The sequence below is a fragment of the Peromyscus maniculatus genome, chromosome 16 (assembly GCF_049852395.1).
Source record: "Peromyscus maniculatus bairdii isolate BWxNUB_F1_BW_parent chromosome 16, HU_Pman_BW_mat_3.1, whole genome shotgun sequence".
Lineage (NCBI taxonomy): Eukaryota > Metazoa > Chordata > Mammalia > Rodentia > Cricetidae > Peromyscus > Peromyscus maniculatus.
The window spans coordinates 58291081-58311347 of record NC_134867.1 but is presented as its reverse complement, the minus strand read 5'-3'; the positions used below and the strand labels follow the sequence as shown (position 1 = coordinate 58311347).

The window sequence follows — 20267 nt, the reverse complement described above, 5'->3', positions numbered from 1 at the left end:
CCTCATCTTGAGTAAGAAAGAAAGGAAAAAAGGAGGGAGGGAGGGAGGGAGGGAGGGAGGGAGGGAGGGAGGGAGGGAGGGAGGGAAGTCTTCCAGCCCTCCTCTCCAAATATTAAGCATAAATGCAGCTATCTTCCCAGCTGTTAGTTGTACACGTACTTCTGCTGCATCTTGTTCTGCATGGGCACACTCGAGAGGACAATGTTACCAACACAGTGTGAGAAAGAGAAAACTAAAGACACAGAGCCGAGTTTATCTTTCCCACTTGTTTCTAACTCTGCAGCACAAAAATGCATACTTAACAGGCACAGGCAAAATTCACAACACCCCGGTTACAATGTTAATTTGACCAAACTCTACTATTTTTCTGGTGTATTTAATTGGTGTTAAAAAAAAAAAAGGTAGGAAAACTTTTATGATCTGACTTTTTTGATTACGTTTACTTATTTGTGTGGGAGGGGGGTACACACATGGAGGTCAGGAGACACCCATGGGAGTTCTTCCCTTCCAATGTGTGGGTCCCCGGATCAAATCCAGGCTGTCAGGCTTGGCGGCAAGGGCCTTGACCAGCTGAGCCATCCTACCAGCATGACTATGATTATTATAAAGAATAATAAAAGCCAAATTGAAGCCAATTGTCAGTTCTTCTTTAAAAACATTGTTTTAATGGTCCAACAAAATCAGTTGGGGGCTTCCATCTGAATAAATGGGCCTGCAGCCTTCCCCACAAAATGCTCATAAAAAGTCTAAATATTGTATGAGACATTGAATGGGCCTCTTTCACGTCTGTGGTTTGTAGTTCCCAAGTGCTCAACATCTGGCATTTTCACTTCTGGGTCAGAGAAAAGGCATTCTGGTCCATCAGTTCCCCCACTCGCTCCTGGAGGACATTAACCAGCTCCGCAATGACAAAGACGTGCGTGTCGTCAATGTCTTGAATGATGAACTTCTTCCCCAAGGCATTGGACTCATCCAAGTACAGTAAGAACTGCTTCATGGCAGGATCACTGCAGAGACAAACACAGGTTATAGGACGTCCTGGGGTCACCCACACCACAAAGACTGGAGCAATCACATTTGCACATGACGAATTTGAAAGTTCGCAACTATTAGCCAATGTTTCATTTTTCTCTCAGCTTAAAGGATTAATGATTTGTAGCCATGACTTCATGTTAGAAGTTGAGTTAGGACAACTTCAAGAGAAAGGCTTTTAAAGAACAACTTGACACTCGCAAGAAGAGAAACCACGGCTAGCCCTCTGCAGTTTAAGAGGGCCTAGAACTACAGCTTCCTTAACTGATTGAAACAGCAATATCCACACTCACGGACAGCACCGGGAGAAACCAAAAGGGCAGAGGGGGCAGTTTTAGGAGCCCATGGGTTGATGGACAGAGAGAGAGCCCGCCCACAGGACAGGAAGTCAGAGCCCTTGCTTCTCAGACTCACTTGCCCTCTGCCTACATAAACGGGGTGAGGGGGGAAGGCGCAGAGGGTGGAGGGAGAGAGGGCTGGCAAAGATCCTTAGTGTAGTGTGGCGCCATAGAACCGGGCTGCTTCCTCCTTCCCCAGCAAACACGGCACCACAGGGGCTCCAGTGGTGACCTTGGCCTCACTCCCCAAGCCCTTCCGTCCTTGACTGTCTTCGGTTCCTCAAGAATCTCAAAACAGCCTATGAAAACCACACACTGTTTTCTTGAGGAATGTGCTTCTCACAGTGGGACGAAGAGCTGGTGTGTAAATTCAATCAGTTCTAAATGGAATACAGTGATAAGGATAAAGGGGAGGTCATAATAATAAAAATAATAAAATTGACATCTAAGTGAAGTGTAGTATTTTGCTATTGTTTAAGCCCAATGCATTCACAGCTGATGCCAATTACTCTCAATAATTCCCTGCTCAGATGCCGGGCGGTGGTGGCGCACGCCTTTAATCCCAGCACTTGGGAGGCAGAGCCAGGCGGATCTCTGTGAGTTCGAGGCCAGCCTGGGCTACCAAGTTAGTTCCAGGAAAAGGCGCAAAGCTACACAGAGAAACCCTGTCTCGAAAAACCAAAAAAAAAAAAAAAAAAAAAAAAAAAAAAATTCCCTGCTCAGAGGTGTTAAAATCAGCGCTGGCTAAATGGTTATAACACCTAGTATCTCTACAGTTTTCTAAATGAAATGAATTTACATAATTCAGTGAAGAGCTAAACTGCTGGACCCAAGGAGTGCTGTGGCACTCCCCTCAGACTGTAAGGGCAGCGGGGGTGGTGATGGCGGGGGTGACGTGGCAGGGACAGCACGTTCGGGGTTACAGAGTTAAGCAGACACAAAAAACGGTTCATTCCAAAAAACACTTTCTAAATTCAAGTTTTCCCAACCTGAGACTTCATTTTGGAGTCCAGCAAATGGTAGGCACTGGATAAATATGTCAGTCAATTCTTAAGAGAAAGAAAGTAGCGGGATCCACAGCTCCTCACATCCCAGCCAGGGTTTACAGCTGCAGACACACAGCCCTAAGTGACAAGTGACTTCCAGCCTGGCCTGCTGGAGCCTAGCGGCAGCCTTAGCTCACACATGGGAAGCCTCACTTCAGTCCTCCTACCTATGTCTCTCCCTGTAGTGACAGAAAGGCTAAGAGAACATCTTGGGATTTAGGCTGAGATCACAAAATCTGATTCACTTCCCTTAACAGGATCTGCTCAGCACACACATATATGGATGTTTATATTTCCATCACTGAGGTGTAGGCACTGTCCTGGTTGCTTTGGAAATGTGGCCCTACTAAGGAAGTAAAGGTTGACAAGTCAAATACTGTCAAAGAAGAGCAGACTGGTGTTCTCTTTGTGCCACTTGCTCCTCACGTACACTAAAAGCTTCTAAGCCAGGCTGTAAGTGTTGCCTGGTTTCACAATACACAGTCCTCCAGTTCGTTATTTACTGTAGTCAAGCAGCTCAGTTTCCACCTCCCTAACAAACACCAACTGGTAACCGCACACTAGAGGTCAATTTCAGCACCTGGAACTGAACATCGAGAGGCTGGGTGCATGGCTGCTTCAGTCTCCTCCGGAACTGCCTTAGTTGGCTATTTAAGAAAATGCTAGGTGTGAACCTGGGGGTGATGGCGGGTCCCCAAAGATATACTTTCACTAATCTCATCTTGCCATAAAAGTACAAATTTTCAAGTATTTAAGTAATTCAGCCTTAGAGATGTTTTTCTCTGTTTTGAGGGGGTGGGGTGGGGTGGGAGGGAGCTCAGGACTGAATGACATAAAGCACAAGCCGGCTCGCTGAGCTGTACCTCCAGGCTCCTGGCCTTATACTGTGCTCTAAGATAAACCCTGGGAGGAAGGAATCTTAATACAACCAGATGCTTTGATATTTAAGTTCATCAAAGGCAGAACTGAATGGCCGCCATTAATAGTCTGGCTTAACTGCTTTACTGTGGGCTACGTAAGATTTAAGAGGTTGCTGTTTTGGATTAAGATCCTATACAGATCAGGCTAAAAATAAAATGCAATCGCTCATGCTTAGTTTCCAAGTCACTAAGCTGGAACAGCACTTTATCTGATCTGCAGAGAAAACAGAATTAGTGACAGATTTCTCCAACAGGCCTGTTCTGACATGACAATTAAGCTGCTTGGCTTAATCTATGCAAAACACCGCTCTCCTCCAGCTAGCCAGTTATTTTTCTATGGTTCTCACTTTCCTTATTTTCAGGTGAAGGTTCTTGGGCTGGCATGCAGCTAATGGAAGCAATGGTGAAGGATGCACAAAGCCTTGGGTTCTGCAATTGCTAAGAATTCTTCAAATCATAGAGAAGGGGGGAAAAATGTTACAGTAGGTGAGCTCTGCAGTCTCAGGGGTGCACTGGGGGTGGGATGGGAGGGGTGGGGCCGAGCGACCTATCCCTGGCGACGAGGGATGGAACCCTAACGTGGTATGTAAGCCACCACTTCATGAAAACAACCCTCTATGCCCCCAGTATTCACCTCATCCGACACCTCCTGGTTCAGCCCTAATACCTTCCTGAACTCTTCCCTGCTCTAGATTCCAACTCCTACCTCAACAGTTGGTGGTTTTTTAAAGCTGAATCTTAGAGTCTCATCTTCCCAAAGTCTAAATCTGCACTATTTCTATGGTAGCCCATGTTACTACAGAGCATTTGATATGCCGTGAAAAATTAAAGATACTGGACTTTGAAGGTATTTTTTAAGACTTAATACATGGGGCTGGAGAGAAGATTTTTGTGGTTCAGAGCATTTGTTGTTCTTGCAGAGGACCCAGGTTCAGTTCCCAGCACCCATATGGTGGCTCACAACCTGTTCCTATCTCCAGGTCCAGTGCCGCCTTCTGATCACCTTAGGCACCAGGCACAGATAGAGGCATCACTCATACACATAAAATAAAAATAACGACTGACTTGGGCTATCTGGGTTAAATACTTCACCCGTTTCACTTCACGCCTTGATGTAGTTACTAGAAAATTTAAGACTATGTATGTGGCGTACACTGTATTTCTACGGGCCAATGCTGCTCCAAATGCTGCAGGTTTCCTAGGATTTGACCTTGCTCCTCCCTCAGCTTTGCCCTCACAGTAAAAGCACCACCACCTACACAATGACTCACAACGCATAAACAGAAAGAGACAGTCGCATCTTCAACAAAAGGAGCACCTGTCCAGAGAGCAGGGCTTCCAAACAGCCAAGGGAAAGCCGGACAGAGTTCAAGCCTCAGCAGGAAGGGACAAAGGCCTGTAGTTTAGGTTACTTTGAGGAACTCAGCTCTAGAAACTATTGTGGCTTCTTGCTTCTCCTCTGGAAGCTATGCTAAGGGGTTTAAAAAACCTGCTCCAGTTGGCTCTTATTTCTTTCCAAGGAGCACATTCTGTAGTGGCAAGGACTTAACCAAGTTCCTGTATCATTTTTTTTACTTTTCTAATTTTTTTCTTTTCTTTTCTTTTTTTCAGAGCTGAGGACCGAACCCAGGGCCTTGCGCTTGCTAGGCAAGCACTCTACCACTGAGCTAAATCCCCAGCCCATATTTTTTACTTTTCAAAGACAAGGTTTCACTATACAGCCTTGGCAGGCCTGAAACTCACTATGTAGACCAGGCTGGCCTCGAACTCCTAAGAGACTGGCCTGCTTCTACCTCCTGAGAGCTGGGACTAAAGACTGCCCTACCTTCTTGAATTCTTCTAAACCTTAATCTAAGCAAGTGCTGATGGTCTGAGAATAAAAAGTTTCTCTAATCAAGGCTAATCTAATACACATTGTTGGAAATAATGCTAATTACATTAATTTAAAAGACAATAAAATGTAACATGAGTGAGAAAACTTAGCAACAAAGTCTGTCCCACTTATAAGAAAGCTTATGGAAATTCAAGTTGAAGCCTTGATTTCATTTATATCAACAAAACAAAATTTTGGAAAAGGCATATATACATAACAAGATCCAATGTGTAAATTTAAAACTCATTAAGTTTTAAAACTACAAACCATTCTATAAGCACTCCTTTCAAGACGTTGACCATCTTTTCCCAGGCAGACGGTGCAGATGACCTCAAGAATACTAAAATAAATAAATTTAATTTAATTTTAAAAGGATAAAGTGACATAAAATCCAAAAATTTCAACCTACTTTGGCGATTTACATCTGAAATAAAAAATTAAATGTCAGTATTAAAAAGCTAACATTGACATAACAGATATTCCCATTTTTACCAATGCTAAAGCAGATTACTTGGAATATTAATAAAGCACAAATCCTACTTGCAAACAAATTCTAGTCGGGCGGTGGTGGCACACGCCTTTAATCCCAGCACTTGGGAGACAGAGGCAGGCGGATCTCTGTGAGTTCGAGGCCAGACTGGTCTATGGAGAGAGTTCCAGGACAGGCTCCAAAGCTACACAGAGAAACCCTGTCTTGACCCTGCCCCCCAAAACAAAACAAAAACAAATCCTGCTCATGGCTAATTGATCCTTAAAAAGTAAGCTCCAAGCCCGTTCGTTGCGGGTAGTGCACGCTTTTTTTCCCCGGACCATCCAGGACGACATAGAGACCGGGAGTCAGAACAACAACAAAAAAGCTCCATTCCAAATCCAGGAGCCCAACACAAGTTATATAGGTTCATTATTCAAATGTTTTCTTTTTATATCCAGGAGAACGATATAAAGGCAAGATTCCGGGGAGGGCAGAAATTACAAAATGGGTAGTCCCGAAAAGGGCCTCAAAATCACAGTGATCCACCACCTCATTTTAACGATGAGACCAACCACCTCATCAAAGTAGGTAATTTTAATTTACAAACATCCAGGCCTCCAGAGCTTGTGTTCTTTTGATCAATAAACTACATCCTCCAAAGATCTGCATCGGAAGGTCCCTGGGTGAGAGCCCACCTAAAGATCCCTTCAGTGTCTACACCCAGGCAGGAAAACCGTGACACAATGCGTGACGGTCCCGCGGCCCCCCAACATCACAGGCCTCAGGAAGGGTGCGGGACTCCGACCCGCCCACAGGCCCGGGAGGCTCCGTGGCTTTCCTCCTCCTCCTCCTCCCCTCCTTTTTTCCGAGGAGCCCCCACGCAACCTACTTCTTCCGAGCGGCTCAGAGGCTGCAGCGCTCCTCCGCCCACACGCCCAGGAACCGTCGTGGCGTCGCCGACCCTCTGCGCCTGCGCCGCGCGTCATCGCGCCCGCGACACGCTGGTGGGTGGGGCGATTCTCTGGGGGCGGGGCTCGGGGGCGGGGCCAAGCGCTCGGGGGGGGGCGGGATCACGTGCCTACAGTCGCCGGGCCAGGGCGCAGGTCACAAGTGGCGGCCGAGGGTGGGCTGTGCAGCTGGCTGTGTCCACCGGGAGCGGAGTCCAGGCGCTGGCAGGTAGGACGGGCGGGCGAGAGGGCGAGAGGGCGAGAGGGCGAGCGGGCGAGCGGGCTTGTGGGCGGGCAAGGGCGTCGCTGCAGCTGAGGACGGGGAGGACCGTAACCCTGCACGGACCCGGCTCCCCGTGAGGTCGCGCGGCCTCGGAGGGACCCGGTGACCCGCCGCGGCCCTTAGGGCCTGATTCTGGCCCTTTTCTTGCATGAATGATCTCTGGGCTTCTCTGGTTGCTCCTGAGGCTTGGAGGACAGCACCTGCGTGCAGGTGAACCCTCCGGGGCTCTGTGATCTCATGAGCCACACCTGCGTCTTTCAGGCCACATCTTGCACGTCTTTGACCTCGGAGACTGATTAGTTGGAATGCTGATAGGTTTCTAAACCCAGTAACCGTCATTTTAAGGTGAAGGCCTCCAGAAGGTTCTGAAGTTAATCCCATTCCCAAATTCTGATCTGTAGGCTTTTTATTATTTTTAATAATTAATTTTTTTCCTTTGGTTTTTCGAGACAGGGTTTCTCTGTGTAGCTTTGCGCCTTTCCTGGAGCTCACTCTGTAGACCAGGCTGGCCTCGAACTCACAAAGATCCACCTGGCTCTGCCTCCCGAGTGCTGGGATTAAAGGCGTGCACCACCACCGCCCGGCCTATTTTTAATAATTAATTTTTAAATTTTATTTGCTTTAGTATTTTGCCTGCATGTATATCTGTCTATCTATGAGGGTGTATGTCTGTGTGAGGGTGTCGGATCCTGGAGTTAGAGACAGTTGTTAGCTGCCATGTGGGTGCTAGGAATTGAACCTGGGTCGTTTTAACACCTAGCTGTCTCTCCAGCCCCTGATCTGTAGTCTTCATGGAGCTGTGTTCTCAGCAGTTGAGGCAGGAGGTAGTTGTAGCTTCTTGGTCGTTATATTCCCACATTTAAGCTCATGCTGACTTTTGCTTCACACATGTCTCCTTCCTCTAACCAGCCTCGCTCGCCCTTCCACTTATTTCCCTCTCTCGGTTCCTCAAATTGGTTTTTAAAATTTTTTATTGCGTTTATTTATGTGTGTAGCTTGAGGAGGCATGTGTGTGCCATAGTTAGTGCACAGGTGGAGAGGTCAGAGGACAATTTGAAGGAGTCAGTTCTCTTCCAGAGATGGACCTCAGTTCACCAGGCTTGGCAACAAGCAAATGCGAGCCATCTTGCCAGCCCTGGTCCCTCAAACATTTTCCTGCTGTACCCACTCTTAAAATCGCCCCAAGTTTACTCTTCCCAAGTGTCTTGTCTGTCTTTCTGCCGCAGTGGTAATTCCCAGAGTTCTTCAAAACAGATAGCAACACAGTGACTCTAAAGTTACGTAGAAGTGGCAGGAATCTCGAAGAGCTCATCCTCAGAAGGAAGAGCAAGCTGGGCACTGTGCCTGAAGCCTAGAAATCTGTCTCTCTGGACGCAGAGGCAGCAGAATCCCGAGTTGGAGGCCAGCCTGGGCTACATAGCAAGGTCCTGTCTCAAAGATAGGAAAGGATCAAAGCTGGAGCCTTTATGTGACCTGGCTTCGGGACTTGGTGTTCATAGCCAAGCTTGCACCTTCCTGTGCTGCTTATTAGGATAGAGAAATAGGTCAGCAGGGTGGGATGGAGTCCAGAAACAGGCCCGTGTTACATAGAGTTAGTTAACTTGAATAAGGCACTGAGCTATTTCGTTGGTGAGAAGAACATTGTTTCAACATTTTATTGGAACTATTGGATCTCCATATAGAAAACAGTTCACTTATCATCAAAATACATAAAAATTTAGCTGGGCAGCAGTTAAGATCACTGGCTGCTCTTACAAACGACCCATTTTTGTTTCCCAGCACCCACATGTTGGCTCACAATCATTCATAATTTCAATTACAGGGGATCTGATTACCCCCTCTTCTGGCCTCCAAGGTCACCTCACACGTGTGGTACATGTACACAAATGCAGGCAAAGCCCTCATACATATAAATTAAATCTTGAGAAAATTAACTTGGAATGGACCATAGACTTAAACATAAAATAAATCACAAAACTGTCTTAGAATTGTAAGAAAAAACGACATGATATAGGCAATGTTTTTTTTGGGGGGGGGGCGGGGTGTTTTTGTTTTTACAGAACGTTTCTCTGTGTAACAGCTCTGGCTATCCTGGAACTTGCTTTGTAGACCAGGTTGGCCTCAAACTCACAGAGATTGCTCTGCCTCTGCCTCTGAGTGCTAGGATTAAAGGTGCACACCACCACAGGCACACAGGGGCTTTTCAGGATGTAAAATTCAATAACCACAAAAGAGAAGAAATTGATAAGATAGAGTCCATCAAAGCTGCTCATCAAAATGTAGTTTTTTATTGTTTTTTTTTTTCTTTTGGTTTTTCGAGAGAGAGTTTCTCTGTGTAGCTTTGCGCCTTTCCTGGAACTCACTCGGTAGCCCAGGCTGGCCTCGAACTCACAGAGATCCACCTGCCTCTGCCTCCCGAGTGCTGAGATTAAAGGCGTGCGCCACCACCGCCCGGCCAAAATGTAGTTTTAAGGAAATAGTCAAGTCACAGACTTGGAGAGGATAGTTGCAGTGTGTCTCTACATACATTTGATAGAAGACTTACTTCCAGCGTATATAAAGAACTGATAGCCGACTTAAGCAGGCAAAAGACTTGAAGAGATAATTCAACAAAAGAATATATGGATGGCTAACGTGCACTTGAAAAGACGCTCAGCATGGTTTTCTGGAAATTTCCTAGTGAATGATAGTGAGATCTGTAGTGTGCCTACCAAGCAAGCATCAGCAAGCACGTTGGACAGCTGGAACCCTTTGCTTTGCTGGGTACAATATAAAATGTTGCAAATGTGCTCAAAAACATTAAACATTGTTTTCTGACCCAGCAATCTCACTCCTGGGGCATTTACTGAATAAGTATGAAAAGGTGTCTCCAAAAACTTGTTTCACAATGCTCAGAGGAGCTTATGGTAGGCAGAATGCTGCTGCCCCCCAAAATGCACATGCCACATTCCCTGGAACCTGTGATTATATTTTATGTAGATAGCAAAAGGCATTTCGAGAGCAGAACTAGGCTTAAAGACTTTGAATAGATTTTTTTAACATGAAAATGTTCCTTACTTAGTTTTATACAGGTATATAATGATGTATTTGATCATATTTACTCCTCATCACCCTCTCTTACTCCCTTTAGGTACCAGTTTCCTTGATTAGTGTTAGCAGGCTCCATATTGGCTTTCTCTCTCTCCCTCCATTCCCCTTCTCCCCATCTCACTATGTAGACCTGCCTGGCTAGCCCGGAACTCTCAATGTAGCCCAGACTAGCCTTGAACTCACAGAGATCTACCTGCCTCTGCCTCCTGAGTGCTGGGATTAAAGGTGTGCGCCACAATGCCTGACTTAAATTTGTTTAAAAACAACTACAAATTTGGCATACTGTTACTTGGCATTATGTAACTGACAGCATCACGTGACAGAGTCAGTTCAGAATCCTGCAGTGGCCCCTCTTCCATACTCGCAGTAGAACAAGTTGACAAAACCAGTAAGAGGAAACCTGAGAAGCACTCAAAACTAATTCCCCCAGCCTGGCAATGATAGCACATACCTTTAATCCCAGCACTCGGGAGGCAGAGGCAAGGCAGATCTCTCTGAGTTCGAGGCCAGCCTGGTCTACACAGGGAGTTCTAGGACAGCCAAGGCTACACAGAGAAACCCTGTCTCAAAAAACCAAAAAATAAAAGTAAAAAATGAATTTCCCCAGTAGACATTTGTAGAGCACTCTGCCTGTTTTTTCCAAGTACATCTGGGACAGTCGTCAAAATAGAACCTGTTCTGTGCTTTAGCATAGACCCAGGCAAGACTGGAAAGGGTTGAATTTAATGTGCTCTTACCCACAGTGGCATTAAGCTAGAAATATTATAGACATCTGGAGAAATCCAAACTTTGAGAATAAATCCTACTCTTTATGGGTTGGCTGAGCTTTGATGGGATAGTCTTGAAGGACTGTATTCCAGGAAATAGGCTGGAAAATGTCTTCCCGTGATACAAAGGAAACAGTGTGAAACTTGGTTTTACCAGTAGCATAAATAAGTGGACATTAGAACTGTGTGTGTGTGTGTGTGTGTGTGTGTGTGTGTGTGTGTGTGTGTGTGTGTGTACACGTGTACACACGTGCATTCAGGGGTGTGACTGTCAATGTCAAGTGACTTTAATCATCCTCCACCTTTTATAAGAAAATTTGTATCACTATTTTATTTAGTATTTGTGTGTGTGCGTGGGGAGGGGCGTTGTGTGCCACAGGACCCGTGTGAAGGTCAGAGGGCAACATGCAGTTCATTCTCTTTGCACTGTGTGCATCCCGGGGATCCACTCGGGCTCGGTGGCAGCCACTTTTCCTTCACTGAAGGATCTCCTTGGTGACATCTTAGTTTTTGAGACAGGGTTTCTCTCCAAACCTGGAGTTGACCAATTTGGCTAGACTTGCTGGCCACCAGCAAGCCCCAGGAAGCCTCCTTTTGCTTCCACAGCACTGGGATCATAGGCACATGCTGCTGCCCAGGCTTGTAACACACCTCCAAACTCAGGTCCTCATACTTTCCTTACAAGCATTTTACTGGCTCAACCATCTCTAGAGCCTTGGAAATTAAAACTCTTTAAGTCCAGCTTTTGAGCCCGTCAATTGGAAGTATCTGTGATAGTTTTTGGAGATATTTCACACTGCATATAGATCAGAGGACACAGGACTCTCACAGGAAGCAGCCCACAGAGATGATAAACCCTGAGTCAAACATACCACCACAAGGGCCAGGCAGCCCTAACTACTAGAAATAGAGTTCCAACACAGAGACTTATATTTACAGAAAGTGCTCAGGAGGCAGAGACAGGTGGATCTCTGTGAGTTGGAGGCTAGCCTGGTCTACATAGTGAGTTCCAGGACATCCAGGGCTATGTAGAGAGACCCTGTCTAAAAAAAAAAAATAAAAAAAATTATAAAATGTACAGGAATATTTAGAAATGGTACATTAGCTCCTTGCAACATCACATACCATCCTGAGACCTAATGGCCCAAACTGCCATTTATGACTCAGCGGTCAGCAGCTCCATAGGGTTGGTCGGGGCTGGTTAGACTAGAGTGGCCGCACTTGCCTGGCGGTTAATGCTGGCTGTTGGCTGGCATTTGCCGGCTGCCTTAGTGGGAATTTGCTGCTACTCTCCATGGCTGTTGGGCCTTCATTTATCAAGAGCAAACATGTGTTATATATGCTTGTGATCGCTAAAGGATGTTTAAAAACATTAAATGCCCATGTTAGGATTCTGCTTAATAATTTGATTTTTCCTGATTTCCCATTAATTACTACTCACGATTGAACACAACTCAAAGAATAATGAAAGTGCCAGCAAAAAGTATCCCAGTAAAGTCTGGTTTAATATCCGGGGTGGAGCCCTTAGTTGAGATGTTTTTTCTCAGTTTTGAGTAATCTAATTGCGGGCAACCCACTGTGATAGTGACATGTCCTTAGGGTCAGAAGAAAGAGTTTTCAGTGTATACCAAATTACTCTTGTTACATTATCTCTTGTGATAGTGACATGTCCTTAGGGTCAGAAAAAAGAAGTTTTTTTGTTTTGTTGTGTTTTGTTTTGCCGAGACAGGGTTTCTCTGTGTAGTTTTGGTGCCTATCCTGGATCTTGCTCTGTAGACCAGGCTGGCCTGGAACTCACAGAGATCTGCCTGGCTCTGCTGCCCGGGTGCTGGGATTAAAGGCGTCCGCCACCACTGCCCGGCAGAAAAAAGGGTTTTAAGTGTATACCCAGTCACCCTTGTCACATTACTGTCCTGCACAGGATGCCCCTTGGTGCCTATTGTATCATCTGCTGCAGAAGAATAGGAACCTCTGCTCCCCGTCTAAAACATCACACGTCCTGGAGAAATATCCGTGAGTATGGTTCAAGGAACACCATTTTCTAGTAGACATATTGATGGGATTGTGGCCACTCTCCTGGAGTGCATTACAGCACTAACGGCCCATTCTGAATCTCACTTGCTTATGTCTTCTGTACTGATGGTTCACACTAAATGTGTGAGCCCAGAGCCACACAAGATCCTTTTTTTTTTTGAGGAACTCTTAACCCCCCTTGTTTGTCCTGTCAATTCCTGCTCACTTTTCCAAACTTAAATGCCACTGCGTTCTCATTCAGCACATGCATACTAAGCCCTTGCAGAGCCAGGTATCTCGACTAGGGTCTGGGGATACAGTGCTGAGCAAGGAGAACCTTCTTGCCCTATGGAGGCATGGGATCTTCTCTGATCTGCCCCACATGGTTGCCTGGCACCTTAGGCCAGGGTGGAGCCACCATTTGCCATTTAGTAGAATCAGTATGGAACCTGTTTAATTGTCTGGCTTCTCCCATGGCCTAAATGCGGAGAGCAGTGTCTTCATTATTCTGTCCAGTTGCTTATTGTCATCTATGACATGCAGGAGGTGTTCCCGCAGTGTTTGTTGGCTAGAAGGATGAAATAACCTACCTCCCCTGAGCACTGATTCTTGTATTTGTATAACAAGTGCAGAATATTTGTGTACACTGTGAAGATGTGTCTTTGCCAAGGCACCTTCTGATTGGTTTAATAAAGAGCTGAATGGCCAATAGCTAGGCAGGAGAGGATAGGCCAGATTACTGGGGAGAGAGAGGAAGAGGAAAAGGAATCTACGTGTGCAGGAGATGCTGAGGAGACACTGAAGAGGTTGGGCATATGGTACAAAGTAGAGGTAACCAAGCCTCGTGGCAGAACATAGATTAAAAAAGCAGGTTAATTTAAGTTATAAGAGCTTGTGTGATAAGCCTAAGCTAATGGCCAAGCTTCCATAATTAAGTCTCCATGTCGTTATTTGGGGGCTGGTGATCCAAAGATAGTTTGACAACAAAGCCAACTACAAACACGGCTGACCTTGCTCATCCTTCAGTTATTGACAACATTTATTGACCATCTACTCTGCACCAGGTGCTGTTTTCAGGTCTGAGGTTACAGTGTTGAGTAAGATGAAGTCCCTGTCCTTAAGCTGTTTCCTTTGAAGCTTTAAGATAGACCGTTGGAGTTGGGTATGGCGGAGCATGCCTTTAATCCAAGCGTTCAGGAGAGAAAGGCCAGCCCCAAACAGAGAGCAGGCTAGCTGGGATTACATAGTCAGACCCCATCTCTCCAAACAGAACTAAACAAAAATATGTTGGGCTGGCAAGTTGACTCAGCGGATAAGAACGGTTGCTGTGCAAGTGTAAAGACCTGAATTCAAATTCCCAGAACCCATCTAAGTAAAAAGCTGAGTGTAATACATGCACCTGTTCCTCCAGCACTGAGGAGTGTGGGGCAGAGATAAGATCACTGGGGGTTTCTGGCTGCCAGCCCAGCTCCAAGGTCTGTGAGAGGTCCTGTCTCAATGGAATAAAGCAAAGAACATAGAGAATGACAGATGTCCTCCAATGGCCTCCATCACCATGCGTGGGCATGCGCACCTGTACACGAGATAAGATATGCGTGCATGCGCGTGTGCGTACACACAGACACACACACACACATGCACACGCACGCGCGCGTTTACAGTAGACGTTTATGGACTTCTAGGGAATTCTGACTCTGAATTTTACATATAAAAATAAGCAGGAGCAGCAAACCACACCTTCTGCTTTCCTTCTCTCAGCATTCCCAGTATAGCAAACTTGAGAACATTGCTTTTACCTCCAGTGGAGGGGAAAAAGGGAGGGGCGGCAGGAAGATCGCAAAGAAACATTCCAGGAGGCTGGGACGTAGCTCGGGAAGAGCATGTGCTCACACGCACAGACCCTGTGTTTGATGCCCAGTGTTGGGAGGCACACCGAAAGGCCAGTGAGAAGCCACCAGTGGTAGCATTAGAGAAGAAAACACTGGACGCTCCCTGCATCTCCATGTTGAAGGCCAGAAGAGGACACCAGAGGGCCATCGTGGAATCAGAACTGTCCCAGAGAGTTGCAGTCAGGAAGCTCTTTGTCTTATCTCTGCAGACCTCCTCATCCATGTTCTTGACCTACTGTGTCTTCCTTCCTTCCTTCCTTCCTTCCTTCCTTCCTTCCTTCCTTCCTTCCTTCCTTCCTTCCTTCCTTCCTTCCTTCCTTCCTTCCTTCCTTCCTTCCTTTATTTATTGGTTTTTAGAGACAGGGTTTCTCTGTGTAGCTTTGCACCTTTCCTGGAACTCACTCTGTAGTCCAGGCTGGCCTCGAACCTGCCTCTGCCTCCCGAGTGCTGGGATTAAAGGCGTGCGCCACCACCGCCCGGCTCTTGGCTGACGGTGAAGGCCCATGCGTTCCTGGGGAAGTGTCTCCCTTCTGGATCTCCTTGTGTGTCTGACTTCAGTGTAGTGCTTGGCCAGCCTTTCCGGCTCAGCAGTCTTGGATTTGAATATTTCACAATGGGTGTGTACTGAATAGGCAACTTTCTGCTAATAAGATTTAACAATAGATATTTAAAATGTTTCCAAGTCCAAACAAAAGTTTATACTCTTGTTGCAGATATTTTAAATGGGGCCTTGTGATCTCTGGTGCTTCAACTACCACGAACACTGTGATTATATGGAGGAAAAGTCATTTTAATGTTTCTACTCGACAGAGAGTCCCTCTATAGTGGCTGGGAAGCTTGGTGACCCTCCTAGTGGTCACGTTCAGTGCGAGTCTGTGACCCTACACTGTACTCAGTGTATCCCTTGTGACTTAATTTGGGGGAACAGAACAGGAGCTTGAAGGATGAGTGTGGAAGCCATAAGCATAAACCATACATTTTCCTCAGTGCTGCCATGTATTATAGTGGCTGATAATAAATATAATATGTAATGTAATGTATTACCTATATAACAAGATTACAATTTTTGACCCAATTATACACAAAAGGTTTACACTGTTGCCTATTTCTTGTCATACTTTAAAAATGAAATCACGTTGCCTTTTCCTCTTTCTTTTTGAAGGGAATATAATAAGAGTCACTGGATCCCTCCTTTTGGGGTAAGTATCAGTGAACAGTTAATGGCTTCATGACACTGCTATTGGAAATCTTAGCAGAAGTGACTTGTGGATAGAATGGAGTAGCTGTGGATATGGAATGTCAGAAGGTTGAACATGTCTTTGTAGAGGAACATATGTGTACATATTTATAAAGCGTGTAGGGGCATTGCATATAGTAGATTCATACTAAGACTGCCCTAAGTGTCCATTTGCAGGGGATTGGGTAAATCAATTATGGTAAGTGTGTTTACGTCATGAGGAAACCGTATGTACAGACAATAGTGTGGGTGAGTCACACAAACACAGTCTGAACAGAAGAACACATCTAGCCTGAGTCCGTTCAGACAAAGCTCAAAATCAGGCCAAACAGAACACTGTTGTTTAAGGATGTACACACAGGTGGCAGACACATGATGCAAAGCAATGACGTGATGATTATTGCTACTGATCGGCCGTGAAAGAATGAGAGAGAACGCACTGTGGGCTTTGGGGCACCGCTAACCTTTTATTTCTTCCTTGGATATAATCATGCAGCCATTTGCTGTAATTTTAAACTGAGATGAGTGTGCACACATATGTCCCTGTGTGTGCATATTCATGTAAAATGACACTTGTGTGCTACTGTATGCTGTGTTTCCTAGCAAAATAGAAAACAGTTCACTGTGAAAAGCTCTTGAGTCATATTTAGATCCCAATTTATGATGGGTTTTTTGTTTCTTTCTAGGGGCTCTTTATTTCTTACATATGAAGTTCTGGCCCTGAAAAAGTCTTTGACGTTAGACACTCAGGTGGTGGAAAGAGAAAAAATGAAGTCTTACATCTATGTGCACACAGTTCCTATGGACAAGGCAGAAAATCATGGTAAGATACCTCCACCCTTCTGAAAGGGAAGCTGGCTGTTGACTGTAGAAATGGGTCTGTTTAGAGAACCGTGCTGACAGGGTAAGCTCAGCCTTCTGGAAGGGTCAGCAGAGCCAGGCTCCTAAGTGTCTTAGTCATGTTCTGTGGTGGAGAGAAGAGGCCGTGACCAAGACAGCGCTTCTACAAGGAAACATTTGACTGGGGGCCTCCAATTTCAGATCATGATTGGCAGGGAGCATGGCGCTGGACCAGTAGCCGAGAGCTACATCCTGATCCTGAGACAGTGGAGGGACTGGGCCTGGCTCGGGCTTTGGAAACCTCAGAGCCCACCCCCAGGGACGCACTGCCTCCAACAAGGCCACGCCTCCTAATCCTTTCCAACAGTTCCATACCCTGGTCACGAAGCATTCAAATACATGAGCCTATGGGGACCACTGTTATTCAGGACGCCACACCCAGCATTACCTGATGACCAGATGTGGGGCTTCTGTGTTTCCCCGGGTCTTCAGCTCCTTTAGAACAAAGTAAGAACTGGCCCAAGCCCTTGTGTCTGTCCCCGAGTTCCTTCTTCAGTGAGGGTCCTCAGTTCAGTTTGGAAAGTACAAATGTTTGTTTTGTCAATTAGCTCAGAGTCCATCATGCTGCAGGGGGGACTCATGCAGTCGAACTCATGAAACACATTGCGGAGATATGAAGTCACCTTATTTATTGCTGCCGTCTGTCACAAAGGCTGAGTGGTCTGTCCATGCTGGTTAGGACATCCCCTTCTCAAGGTAGAGGTTGCTTGCAGGCCTCTTGGTTACTTGATAGATGTGGTAGTTTATCTCAGAAGGGAGTCTTTCCCTTAGCTCTGGGCAGCCTGGGGAGCCCCCACCCTACCCGGCCTTGCTGCTGTCTGTCCTAAGATGTCAGCCCTCACGTGCCTACGTGGGATGGGCTCCTCTGTTCCTTCTGACTGTATTATCACCACCTCGTCTTTATTGCATTACCTCCCTGGACTTCAGCATCCATTAGGGCTACTTACAGTTTCAATGTGGAGACTATTACCACCTCTTATAATTTACCTGTCTGGTGAGTCTCAGCCTCACTCTTAAGGCATTTCCAAGTTCAACTCTAGGTCAGCTATTTACAAGGAACGTTCTTGTGAATATTAGTCAGCTTCCGTTATTCAGGAGGAATAACTACAGTTACTGTTCTCATTTTCTCCTTGACCTTTTCCTGGAGTCCAGGCCATTCTGTGTTCCCATAATAAATATTTGCGTTTTCAGTGACAATAAGAGGCCAAAGGTGGGTTGTTTTGTTTGTTTGTTTGTTTTTTAAAGGTTCTTTGCCATTAACTCCGGAGCCTGGTGTATGTATTTCTTTTTGAGGGATTGGAGCGCGATATTAAGAGTGCACACTTGGTCTTACTTGCTGCCATCATTTTAGGGCTTGTTTGGCAGGCAAGAAAAGAACTTCACAAAGCAGTAAGGAAAGTGTTGACAGCGTCAGCCAGGGTACTGCGGAGCCCATTTGCTGGTACGTGTAGACACGTGAGTCCTCATCACTGGTCTGGAAGTCGTGTGGACAGCCACCCCACGACTAAAAACATTCTTATGCTCATATTTTATTAACTATAGGAATCTGGCTGAGGAACATCCTCTTGGATGGATTTAATTTTACAGCTAAGGGCTTTGAACAGTTTTGCATTTTTGTGTCTAATTATATTAAGGTATTAATATTAAGATAGTTGTAAGCAACGGTTGAGAATGAATATTCTTTTACAAAATATTCAGAATTTAAAATTTGTAAGAAAATCACTTCATGCTTTCTCATATTGAAACTATTGCATCAAAAATGTGAATTTTATTTTTATAATCAATCAAATCTCCAATTTGGAGTTAGCTCAAAAATGCTGTCCTGGCTGGGCATGGTAGTGCACACTTTTAATTTCAGCACTTGGGAGGCAGAGGCAGGTGAATCTCTGTGAGTTCAAGGGCAGCTTGGCCTACAGAGTGAGTTCTAGGACAGCCAGGGCTACACAGAGAAACCCTGTCTCAAAAAATCAAAAACATAAAACCAAAACTAAAATGCTTTACATCCTAATCTCTTTACAAAGTTGATATCATGAAGAATAGACAGTAGAATTTTCTAGAATTAAGAAAGACTAAAGAAATCTTATCAAATTCCCTATAAAACTCTTTTACAGTGAACATTTGTATGTAGAGTTTGCCTGGATTCTAGACTTGTGAGTGCTCCTGGGTGTGATAATAACATCATGATTATATGAAAGAAATAAATCTTTTTTTTGTTTTATTTTGTTTTGTTTTTTGAGACAGGGTCTCTCTACCTAGCCCTGGCTGTCCTGGAACTCACTCTGTAGACCAGGCTGGTCTCAGATTCAGAGATCTGGCTGCCCCTGCCTCCTAAATGATGGAATTACAGGCGTGTGCCACCACACACAGCAATAAATTTGTTCTTAGGAGACACAGGTTGGACCTGAGAGGGTAGGAAGTCTTGTGTCTACAGAGGTAGTTTACACACGTGCAGATGATTCAGTGGGGCGGAGTGACAGTTGCTGGTGCAAACGGGAGAGGCACGTGGGTGGTAGTGAAAACGTGTGCTTCCAGTTCTTTCTCCATTGAGTCTACTTCAGACTAATGTTTTTAGTGGAAAAGCGAAAGAAATGACCACATAATAACATACAGTATTAAAAGTACACATGTAACACTCGTAGTAAATATAAAACATAATACGACAGCTAAGATCAAACATTTGGTCATCACCCGTATCTGCGTTTAACGCTCCATTGCAGTTTCTAACTGGTTACAGGTTACCATCTATACAACAGTGCTGCATATAAAAACATTTTGGAGCTGGGAAGATGGCTCAGTCCGTACAGTGTTGCCCTTCATGTGTGAGGCTTCTAACCCAGAACCTCCATAAAGAGCCGGTGACTGGAGCCCACGCCTGTGGTCTCAGCACTTGGGAGGCAGAGACAGGAGGCTGTATGGGGTGTGCTGGCCAGACAGCCCAGCAGGATGGGCCAGCTGCTTCAGTGAGAGTCTCTGATTCAGAAAAGTGAGGTGCGTGGAGTGTGCACACAGAAATGTGCAACATGCGTACTCCATAGATGTCCAGATGTTGTGTCAGGTGTTCATGTTGCCGTGTCTTGTGTGTGTCTGTCGTGTTCTTTTGGCAAAGACTCTTTCAGCACAGTTGACATAGAAGACCACGACTGTGCCGTGTGGCTGCTCCTGAGGAAGAGCCGGGAGGAAGACAAGGCTGCCCGACTGAAGGCCGTGCAGGAGATGTCGGAGGCCCACCACTGGCACAGTAAGGACCCGCGGGTTCGCCACCTCCGTCCTGCTGTGAGAGACGAGGGGGTGCGGTTACGGGAGGGGAGAGTCAGGCAGTCTGAATACAGGAGCACACACTTGCTGCGGGCCGCAGGAATCTATCATAAGAACTCAGCTGGTTATGGCAAAGTCACTACCTGGAGGGATCAGGGAATTCCTCCAGAGGAAGCCAAATCCCAAGGAGTTTTTGGTGTCACTT

The 20267-nt window shown here is 45.7% G+C and overlaps 2 protein-coding genes across 4 annotated transcripts in view; one reads left to right on the top strand and one right to left on the bottom strand.

The window, feature by feature from the left end:
• Window positions 1-635: 635 nt before the first annotated feature.
• Gtf2h5 (general transcription factor IIH subunit 5) lies at window positions 636-6720 on the bottom strand. The gene is made up of 3 exons (XM_076552858.1): window positions 6571-6720; window positions 5477-5549; window positions 636-1007 (listed from the first exon to the last, which is right to left on the bottom strand). Exons 1-3 carry the CDS (start codon window positions 6665-6667, stop codon window positions 827-829), a joined length of 351 nt encoding a protein of 116 aa, XP_076408973.1. The 5' UTR covers window positions 6668-6720; the 3' UTR covers window positions 636-826.
• A 23-nt stretch (window positions 6721-6743) lies between these two features.
• Serac1 (serine active site containing 1) overlaps window positions 6744-20267 on the top strand; it is a 40690-nt gene continuing 27166 nt past the window's right edge. The window contains exons 1-6 of one of the 3 annotated variants that reach the window (XM_076552855.1): window positions 6744-6857; window positions 12690-12781; window positions 15833-15869; window positions 16594-16730; window positions 18159-18248; window positions 19914-20045. In XM_076552855.1, the coding sequence (XP_076408970.1) occupies window positions 12691-12781; window positions 15833-15869; window positions 16594-16730; window positions 18159-18248; window positions 19914-20045 (487 nt within the window). In that variant the 5' untranslated portion in view covers window positions 6744-6857; window position 12690. The remainder of the gene's footprint in view (window positions 6858-12689; window positions 12782-15832; window positions 15870-16593; window positions 16731-18158; window positions 18249-19913; window positions 20046-20267) is intronic. The other 2 variants (XM_076552857.1, XM_076552856.1) reach the window with 2 other exon arrangements.